The 11488-nt window shown below is 39.8% G+C and overlaps 1 protein-coding gene across 1 annotated transcript in view; it reads right to left on the bottom strand.

Annotated features, from left to right (window-relative positions):
* The window catches only part of LOC107550696 (cadherin-12-like), a 46278-nt gene extending 41341 nt beyond the window's left edge, over positions 1-4937 (bottom strand). The window contains exon 1 of the mRNA XM_016232042.1: positions 4585-4937. Within this exon, the coding sequence (XP_016087528.1) occupies positions 4585-4905 (321 nt within the window). The 5' untranslated portion in view covers positions 4906-4937. The remainder of the gene's footprint in view (positions 1-4584) is intronic.
* Between the last annotated feature and the right edge of the window lie 6551 nt (positions 4938-11488).

Raw genomic sequence — 11488 nt, forward strand, 5'->3', positions numbered from 1 at the left:
TGAGGAAATACATCAACTTCACGCTGTGGATCGCCAGATCGGCTTTCACCATGGACGAAGCGGAGTCCAGCCTGGGGTCGTCACATGTGGTTGCCGCAAGCCTGCCGGATGCTCCTTCGTCGAATCCGGCTTCCGCGTCGTTCTCAAGCCCGCCCGCCGCCGCTCACTCAAGCCGGCCTCCGCTTACTCTAGGCCGCCGGCCGCCGCTCACTCAAGCCTGCCGCCCTCTCCGCTTACTCTAGGCCTCCGGCCTCCGCTCACTCTAGCTCAACGTGTGTTTCATTGTGAAAGAGAAACTACTTGGTTTGGCCTTCCAAAAGAGGACATGACTATGAATCAGTGGTTAAGTTGTATTTACAACACTGTTCCAGAACAGTTCAACCCAAATATTCAGATGTGTCCAGCGCATTTCATGGAGGACTGTTTCCTGATCCTGGTAGAGTAGACTACAATGCCGGCTGTTCTGACTCACAGACTGTAAGTAAATTGTTTATATTTAAAGAATTTGCCACTGACAATTCAAACGCAGAGTTTTGAGCAGTGTAGAGTAGCACTTGCTGTTTGTCATTTCTCCGATCACAAATGCAGACATGGTTTTATGTTTATGCAGCGCGATGCAACGCTAAAAAAGATGCAACAAATGCACACTGCATGCAACAAATGCCTCGTTTATAATGGGTTTTAATGTTTTTGTCTCGTTGCTCTGGCCGGACAGGGCATCACAATATGGTAAAGGGCGTAACATTTCCGTCACACGCTTGAGATATTCAGCCAATCACAATGCAATGGATAGCTGGCCAATCAGAGTACACCTCGCTTTTCAGACCAATGAGCTTTGTAAAAAGCTACATGTTTCAGAAAGGCGGGGCATAGAGGAGAAACAATAATGTACAGTATGTGGAAATGAATGTGTTTTTTTAACCTTAAACTGCATAAACACATTTCATTACACCAAATACACAAAATGTTATTTTTAGCAACATCACATGACCCCTTTAAGCTACAAGCTACAGTTTGAAATTAGCTTTCCCAACACTGCACTGCCATATGGCTAGTTCATCAGTGTGAATATGCAAATTCATCCCACCTTATTATATGGACCAACATTTTTAGTAAATGTAAAATTATAAAATAACAGTGATGATAAAATGTCAACAACAGTTAACAACTACTCTTTAAAAGCAGCTTGCTCATTTGATGCCAACATGAGCATCATCCATGCAATTCATAAGTAGCCTGTAAGCCTAATTTTTCCAGTGACCTGAGTTAAAGGAGGTTATAGTCAACAAACAATATTTATAGTAACAGGCTAACATATTCGTTTGTAATTAAAGCTTTATTAGCTCTTGCTACTGCTGTTCTTGGGGTTACATATATCAGAGGTCACAGGCAAGGATCTACAATGTAATTTGACTGATCTTGAGAGAAAAACTGAGTTGTTTTTCAATGTGTAGATGTGGCATGTGGTTGAGAACATGCCCGTGACAAGCCCCTGTCTCCCAATGTACATCTGCACAGACAGCACTCAGTTAGGCCAAACTGATTGCACTGGCATTGACTGCAAACTATTCAATTTAGCCCTGATCCCATTTAAGCTTAAGGTGCTCAATCCGAACTTCCTTTGTAGAGGACCTTGATATTGAATTTTCAGCCTGGGATACAATATTGAACCCTTTTAACCTTCTTCCTTTCCTGTGAATACTAATTCAATGGTTTCAGGTTATAACATCCACATTTTTATGTTTGACATGTAACAGTTTTGGTGGATCAGAACATGTCTTGGGAGAAACCGTACTCATCCCGTATTACAGCCCCACAGTTTAGAATTATTCAAAAGAACATTGTGGGGCTAAATGATAAGGGATATGGGGCGATGCCAGTGGTGGAGCAGATGCTTGCGAGCTATCTCTCCCCATCCTCAGCATCGTCCCTGAAGGCCCCGAAGCTTCCCACGAGGCCTGTTAGGCTTACATCGAGTCTGGTTTGGAAAGTTTATACGGCGGTAGGTCAGGCTGGCGCATGTTTGCACACCATGGCGGTGTTACAAGCATACCAGGCTGACCTCCTCGGGTGGGGCTGCTGAACGGGAGCAGCCCAAGCCATCAAGCTCCTCATATCGCCAGTCTCAAAAACAGAGCATCGCAACCCGCACCCCTCCGAAAGAAAGATTGGAGGTCGGGGCGATGCTCTCAGTCGGCGTCTTCTAGACCGAAAACAGATCTGCGGACCATTATTTTGTCTAAGAGGACCTCGGCTAAATGGTCCCTGAGGGCAGCCCACCTGGGGAGGAAAGGATAACGCCTCAGTATATGGTGCCCAATCCTCCTCAGTGCCCTCACAGAGGGTTATTGATACCCCTGCCACCCTCTGTGCTTCAGGGCTCAGTGAGTTCCGATGAGTGAAATTCCCAGCTGCCGCCTGGCAACGGTACGGCACGGGAGAGCTCGCCCCCTCAAGTGAGGGTGCTACAGCAGTCAGGTCGGTCGTTCCCTGCCAGTCATCCGCTTCAGGGCACCGAACTGGCTCGTCTAATAATACCAGAGGCCAGCCTCGAGAGGCTGGTTCCCTTAGTAGATTTTCTGGTAGCATGGAAACTTCTACCAAATATCTCAAAATGTGTCCTGCAGATTGTAAAGAAAGGTTACAGAATCCAGTTCGGTTCTTGTCCGCCTCATTTCAACAGGGTCATCCCCACACTAGTGGGCCCCGAGCAGGCTGTGGTAATGGAACAAGAAGTAGATACTCTCTTGAATAAGGGGGCCATAGAACGTGTTCCTCCTCTGCATCCGGGTTCTACAGCCGTTACTTCATCGTTCCGAAGAAGGATGGGGGCTTGCGTCCGATCTTAGATCTCGGTCTTCTGAACCGAAGCCGTTTGACAGCGTTTTGACAGCATCCGTATATTCAATTATATCGACGATTGGTTAATACTAGCTCAATCGGAGCAGATGGCGGCTCGGCATTGAGGTATACGTGGCGGCCTTAGCTACTTACCACGCCCTCTGGGTGGTCAATCATTGGGAAGACACCCACTTATCACTGGTTTCCTCCGTGGCACCCTGAGGCGGATCAGATCAGCTTTTGTTTGTTTGTTTTGGTCCGCCGAGGAAGGGATCTCTGGCGACCAAGCAGACTATGAGTAGGTGGGTGGTCGATGCTATCTCACTAGCTTACGAGTCCTCTGGCCTCCCGTTGCCTATGGAGGTTAGAGCGCACTCGACCAGGAGTATGGCGGCCTCCAAGGCTTTCAGCTTGGGTGTGGCCTTGCAGGACATTTGTGCTGCGGCGGGCAATTTTGTCCGCTTTTACAATTTAGACCTGGCATCTACCCCAGGTTCCCAAGTTCTCTCTTCGTGATGTGCTCATAAGATACACACACAGGCAGGAACTTGGTAGTATGGCACAGTGGGTATTCTCGTTCCCAAAGCGAATCTCGACGCAGCTTGAATTCCTGAAGGGGAACGTCTCTAGGTTACGTATGTAACCATGGTTACCCGAGGGAACGAGACGCTGCGTCTCTTTGCCATACTCCCTGCATCCCTGCAGGCGCTACTTCATCGAAGCTGGTTTGCACTCTGCTGGATGTGCTTTTATACTTTCTGGTGCTTACGTCACCCCGCTCGTGACGTGTCGCTGCTCTATTGGACTGATTTGACACGTGCTTCAGAACGCGGTCACGCAAGGGCGTTCGCAAAGCGAATCTCGACACAGCGTCTCATTCCCTAGGGGAACCATGGTTACATACGTAACCTAGAGATGTTAATTCCTATGAAAGTTGCACAAATTACCTCTGGAGAGCATCTCACATTCTTTGCTGCTATTGCAAATTCTGTACATTTAGTGTACATCTGAATGTACAAAAAAATATATATGTATGTATGTATGAATATACAAAAGTTGCATTCCAATGCACTGCAACAAAAAATTATTCATTATTATATTTTTATCTTGTTATATGTAACCACTTCTTGCAGTCTCCATTGCAACATCTGGTTGCTCAACTCATGAACCATGCTATGTGGTACGTATAATATTTAGTTTTAAGCAACTCAGAGCTTGTCATGAAATCTCACATTCTTTGCTGCTATTGCAAATCCATGGCAATCAACATCTGTACATTTAGTGTACATCTGAATGTACAAAAAATATATATGTATGTATGTATGAATATACAAAAGTTGCATTCCAATGCACTGCAACAAAAAATTATTCATTCTGTACATTTAGTGTACATCTGAATGTACAAAAAAATATATATGTATGTATGTATGAATATACAAAAGTTGCATTCCAATGCACTGCAACAAAAAATTATTCATTATTATATTTTTATCTTGTTATATGTAACCACTTCTTGCAGTCTCCATTGCAACATCTGGTTGCTCAACTCATGAACCATGCTATGTGGTACGTATAATATTTAGTTTTAAGCAACTCAGAGCTTGTCATGAACAAAGAAGGGAAGATGAAAGAATAACTACAAGCTCTAGTTCAAGCCGTTGCACACACCCACAGTTTTGTTCCCAAACTATTCTCAATACCTTTGACCCTAAACATCAGCTCTGAGAATCAATATCATCTTACCTTTCCAACATACTGCGGATCAGATCCCATGTATTCCTCCAGAACAAAGAACTGGTTCCACACCCATCCTCTCTTGACTCTGTGAACTCCCATCATGCCATGTTTCCTATGTGCCATCATGTTCCTGTACTGCTCCTTCCCCAACCTGCTCTGGGATGAAGAGTGGAGGGGAGAAACGAAGCTTTTGTCTAAGAGGCACCAGAGGAACAGCAGCAGGCAGTTCCCCATGAGCATTGGAACAACCTTTAGGTGACGGCAAAGGAGCAATGAATCCAGTATGAAGAACTCCACAAAGCCTCGGCGACACGGAACAACTAACATCCATGGAATTCCTGGGGTGCTTAAAATTTTAGTGAACCACCTGCAGGAGAAAAGAAGTAATGGCACTTAAAAATCAATGAGATTATGAGGATTTGCAGAGGTGTCTGTGTATCATGTTGGCATGCAATGAAAGCAAAAGACAACCACACTGTCTGTTATGTTTTCATCTTTGCAAAGTAAATCTTTGTCTGTTCAGCTATAATTTAATCTCACTTGAAGGGCTTTACAAATACTGAACTAACTCAAGTTCATTTAGCACATTTAGCACTGGGAGGTTTGAGAAACAAACATGTAAAAACTACTGCAAGAACGAGGCAGTTTGGCAAGAGTTGAACAACTGTTGGCAGACCACCAGGGGAGTGGTGGATGTGCAACTCTGTGCTCGTTTTCAGTCAATTAGTCTTGAAAATGAGGTGGTCCCAATTGAATAAGAGGGTTGTTTCTGACCTAGCAACAAATGTGGTATGTCACAGGAAGCAAAAGCCAGTCCAGATGCTTAGGGTCACAAATCAGACAACTTTCCTCTTAATTACCCTCTAAATGGAGAGAACCTGAACAATTATGTTCAAGAGGACTATTCATCACTGTTGTACCAATTGTTATGAGAATTATGGTGGTATAACAACCAAAAGCTTTAACATTTTGACTGTGTAGCAGATGGAATTATTTTATGTTAATTAATATAATATTATGACTGGAGGTAAGTAATGAAGCCATGTTAGGCAAAGACTTTGACAATCTTCTTTAAACAATATAGAATATTCCCAACTGGTTCTAAAGTGACTGGGTGAATGTGTTAAAATCAGTGAATCAGTAAGAGGCTGGAGTACAAGTAGCAAAGCTTATTTATTGCTGTACTATAAATACACAACAGAATCATTCACAAAAATTAAGTACACAAGACGCATGTGAGACAGACTATATATATATATATATAAATCACTGGTGTACATACAGTATAAATCTTGTATAAGGGTTATGGGAAATGATACAACACTTCTACCACCACATGCTTAAAATAAAGCCACAATTAAATGCTGGTTTTTACTTGCTCTTTCTGCAGGTTATTACACTAGTAGTTACATTACACTAGTAGACAGCGACAAGTAAACCTCTTTACAAGTCAATTAGTTGCTCTAGAGATTAATTCAAAAACATTGAATTTATACATAAATGAAATGACTGTCATTCAATCATTCCCTCAAACACTGATTCATTTAGGAATTAAACAAGTGACTAGTTACATTTGGGAATAGCATACTACCATATTAGGCTTACCATTTCTGGAATATTTAGATAAGCCTACAATATAAATACTATATATTATGCTATATGCAATTTTGAACACAGCAACTGTCTTTATGTAAATCGTTAAAGCATCACCTCAACCACTTCTTTCAAAAACATGAATTAATTTAGGGCCAAAATACATTAATATCATTATGAGTGAGTCATTGAATCATTTGCTCAACTGAGTCATTCAAAACATTGATTCATTTAGAATTCCACTGCTGTGTTGCTCGGAGCAATGGTTGGTTCTGCTGTGACAATATTGACTAAAAATTTATTTTCTCAATATAAAGTTCTTGATTATTCAGCTGTTGTATAAAAGCAATATTACTTCAATGGGGAATCATCCTCTGGCATTATTATGAATGTACATATGCTAAATATTATCTAGTTACATACACTGAACAAAATTATAAACTTTTGTTTTTGCCCCCATTTTTCATGAGCTGAACTCAAAGATCTAAGACTTTTTCTATCTATGCGAAGGAGATGTGTTGCACTGCGTGAGGCAAATGGTTGTCACATTGGATACTGACTGCTTTTCGGACCTCCCCGGACCCCCCAATACAGTAAAACTGCACATTTTGGAGTGACCTTTTATTGTGGCCAGCCTAAGGCACACCTGTGCAATAATCATGCTGTCTAATCAGTATCTTGATATGCCACACCTGTGAGGTGGATGGATTATCTCGGCAAAGGAGAAGTGCTCACTAACAGATTTAGACAGATTTGTGAACAATATTTGAGAGAAATAGGCCTTTTGTGTACATATAAAAAGTATTAGATAGTTGAGTTCAGCTCATGAAAAATGGGGGCAAAAACAAAAGTGTTGCGTTTATAATTTTGTTCAGTGTATATAATAAGTCATATGTTCATTAAATAAATTAATTGATTAGACTCTTCTTTATATTAGTAAAGCAATATTTGAACTGTAAAGATCATGATTAGTTTGCCAAATTCAGATCAGTAGGACACAGTCAAAAAAAACAAAACAAAACAAATTTAAAGAAGCACACTGCAGTGATTTCACAACGCTGGCAAGGGAAGGACAAAATAAAACAATATTTTCCCACATTCTCACGGGACTAATTTCCTCCTGCCCTCTCTAAACCTTATGTCATACCTGATATAGTACATACTGTGCCCCAACTTACTGCAATATATTGGTTTAATATTTCTACAACATGCACGAAAATGACAGCATGGGGCATGAAGTATGTTTTAGTAACAAGTGATTTTATGCTGCAACATGCAAAAAAATACATGTAGATAAAGAGGACAGGACAACAAATGGTATGAGCTAGTGCAACATCGACTGCCAGACAGACCACCAAGCAGAGCAAATGATTGCAATACAAATCCCTGGAGACCTCTTGTGTGCTATAGCAGTGAGATGTGGTTGGCAGGACATTGTGTCTCTGTAGCGATATTATTATTCCCCATGGAGAAAGCTCAGCAATTGTCTCAACACTTAACAAGCCCAAAGACCTCAAGTGCAGTGTGACCAGAAAGAGCACTTTCGGTGTCTGTCCAAAGGTCATCACACATTAAAACTATGCCCTCATTATTTTGCACTTTTATTTTTTTTGCTTGTTGACTATGAAAGTTTACTGCCAGTCTGTGGTAAATGAATTAACTGGTGTATTCAGGCTGACGTGATGTAAGGTGATGTGAGTGAACTTTACTCTCTGGGTCTGTTGCTGAATAAACATGAGACTTTCTAGCATGCATCACCCAGCAGATTCACTGAAGTTACACTGTCATGTCATGTTAGAAAGACAGGGCTGTTAAGCAGAGGCTGAGAATTCACAACCAGAGTAGAGACACACAACCAAGTGATGTCTCAGAGGAAGGAAACACCCACTTTTATATCACCACTGAAAGTGGTAAATTATATGAATTGATACTCTTGAATATGTTCACAGTACTGTGTTACAAACCTAACAGCAGTATGTCTGGGTTATTCAGAGCAGAGAACAATATGCACATTAGGGAAATCATATAATTAAATCTTAAAACTTCATTCAACAATGTAAAGTTGAGAGTTCCCCTGTGATTAAAAGTTATTCCAATTACCAATCATGTTAGCTTCGTAAAGCTCATCCAATTGAAAGCCTATGAAGTTTAGACACATGGATTAGGCTGCACTATAGAGAGAGGATAGCCTGTGTTAGCATTTGAACTTAAGCATTGTGTAGGTTACAATACACCTGTAGTCCATTCATTCAACGGATTCGTTAATTCACTCAACCCACCGCTCAAAACTGTTTATTCTAGAACGACTCTGACACTCTTGAATCATCACCCAACTGATTTGTTTAACACACTGATTCATTCAGGAAATAATCAATCTATATATATTTATTGATTCTGAACTGAATGAAACACAAGTTGTGTGCCAAATGATGCACTATACTTGCACTTACAGGCCTACTATGCATTATATACCCCTGTCTGTGTATGAACATTAAAAGGTTATTTTGTCATAAAATCAGAGTCTGACAGCACATTTTACTTTGGAATTATCAGTGTGAACACACAACTCACACTATTTATACTAAAGTGGCATAGAATAGTGTATTAAGCTGGTGAATTGGACACAACTGCCACTATGCTGTGCTGCTTTGATACACAATGCAGTAATTTGATTGGACTTTATTTGGAACTATTTTTGTTAAGGTTAAGGAAACTAAATGGAACAAAGTATCTGGCAGCACTAGAAATGTCATTTAGTGTTTATTGAACTGTTGTAAAAAGCTAAACTTATTGGTTTGAATATCAACACGGCATCGTTTTGCAATGTCTTATTTACAAGACAGGAGAATACTTTGCAAATGGTAAACTAACTTTTTAAATGTTAAACTACAATGTAATTTTGTGGCAAAAACATGGAAATAATTTGCCTTTTTAAATCCTATTGTTTAATATATTTATTTGCTCTGTTATTGTCTTTGCGGTTTTGGGTTATCTTCCTGTTGTATAAGGGCCTTTGAAATTAATTAAATAATTTAGCGAAGTGAGATGGACATGTCGACACTATGGACACTATGTCGAAGCAGAATGTCCGATGACCACGTGGAGCAAGTCCTCTTCAGTGCATCTGTTAGTTTACCATCTGTTAAACTAACTTAAGAATAACAGACATTAGTCAGGGCAGACAGCATATTGCATTTGACACAAGCGGAAATAAGGTTTTGAGGGACAGATAAGAGTCAGTATTTTGTACTGTTATGTATCGACTGTTCAGTTGGAGAAATATCTAAAATGTGTTTCTGCACATTTCCAGTAAACAAGAAACAGAAAGCGGTCAAGCCATCCATCACGCCATCTACGCTTAAAAATACATTGCGCGTCTACATAGCTTTGCATGGTAGGCTAAAGGTGTGGACACCTAATTGGTAGATTCAAGTGTCCATCTACATTTCTAACCAACTGACACTCAAAAAACCTCATCACCTTTTGCACATTTCTGGTTCTCATTCAGTAGACATCGGAGACACATAAAAAAAATATATATATATATATATATACTGTATATGGCGTGACTGCAGTGATTTGTTGGCGCTTCAGTTTTGTGTTTGTGTAACGGTACAGTGATGCCTTTACCCACATGTCAAAGTACATATAAAGACCTCTCTTTGTTGATCTGAGCTGTTTTGTTTCAGGTTTAAGAGTGAAACTGATTGCTGGGGTTTTTACTTTTCTTTATCATATTGTGGATTTATTAAATCCTTCTGCCCTGACACCATCGCTGAAATTGGATAAGTTGCCTCATGTATAGGGTTGCCAACTTTAGGAAAGGAAAATAGGGGACAACTGTGATTCTTTAATAAATAAGGTACAGAATAAAGTAACACTAAAATATTTTGCTGCATACATGGCTATGGCATTACATTTTAAAGCATAACAACTGAAAGTCTGAAAGGTCAGTCAATAAAGTATTACAAAAAAAACATACCCAATTACCATGCAACCGTAATGCATATTTTTTAAATTAAAGATAACTTAGAGACTCAGAGTGTGGGCTGCTTTTAGTGCTTGAATTTGTGCTTCAATAATGAGGTCTAAGTTTAAGAATACACTAACTTAAAACATTTTAAATGTGCCTTTTTCCTTCCCTTTTTAACAACATTAACTTACAATAGTGAAATACGTCTTCTCTCAGGTAGATTGCATGTTTTCCTGCCTTGCTGGATGTTGGGCTCATGATCAATAATCACGTTGTTTGTATTCGCCCAAACTGCTCTCGCAAAATTATACGGAACGATTGGCAACCTTACTCATGTATGCCCTTGGCCAACTGTTGCGCTTCAGAAAAACATTCAAATGCCTTTTTCATTTGTGCTCAGCACGAGGGCATGGCAGAAACAACACGTTAACCCAGCAAAACCTAGAAGTGTACTTCACAGGGCCAAGTCTTTTGATCTTCAGGGCATTTTGAAAATAGATGCGTGGGTCTGCATGCAAGTTGTGCATTTCGTGACTTTTGAGCACATGGGTTTCTGAACTCTGTGTTTCTTTGCTAATATTACTGTATGTATGTCTGCCCTCTTATGCTCTACTGCTCCATTTCTTGCATGAATGGTCATCATATTTAGAGGATGCATTAACATTTGCCCATCTTAAGAATGAGAAAAGTGATTCCTGTGATGTCAAATCTGAATTACCATCACTCAATTACTCCATTTTTCAGTGTCACATTATCCTTCAGAAATCATTTTATGCTGATTTGGTGCTAAAGTAACATTTCTTATTGTTATCAATGCTGACAACCAGTTTTTGCTGCTTCATATATTTGTGGAAATTATGATACACTACAATTCAAAATGATTAGAATTATTTCTGAAAGAGTGTGCTATTTTAGACTGCAATACATTTTCACGATATTACTATTTGTACTGTATTTTTTTAATGTTCAGATAAATGCAGCTTTGGTGAGCATAAGATACTTTAACTTTTAAAAACTTAAATGTTTAATTATTCCAAACGTTTTGAGTGGTGTGTATATATATATATATATATACAGTGGGTACATTTTCTTAATTTGCTGGTGTTTTTTCAATTTGCATGTGTTTTCTTAAGTTGCAGCGCGTTGAGCTCTCTCGGCCACCGTAGAATTTACTTGAAGTGAATAACTTCAAAGCTGTTCACACATAATCTGACTTTCATACAGCTACAGAAGGCATGTGGTGTACAGATAAACTAATTTTATTTGAGATATCATTATTTATTTAATATACTGTATATATATGTGATGTTTACAAACAAATTTCGGGAGGAGCACGCACGGATA

The sequence above is a fragment of the Sinocyclocheilus grahami genome, unplaced genomic scaffold (genome assembly GCF_001515645.1).
Source record: "Sinocyclocheilus grahami isolate Dianchi unplaced genomic scaffold, SAMN03320097.WGS_v1.1 scaffold406.1, whole genome shotgun sequence".
Classification (NCBI taxonomy): domain Eukaryota; kingdom Metazoa; phylum Chordata; class Actinopteri; order Cypriniformes; family Cyprinidae; genus Sinocyclocheilus; species Sinocyclocheilus grahami.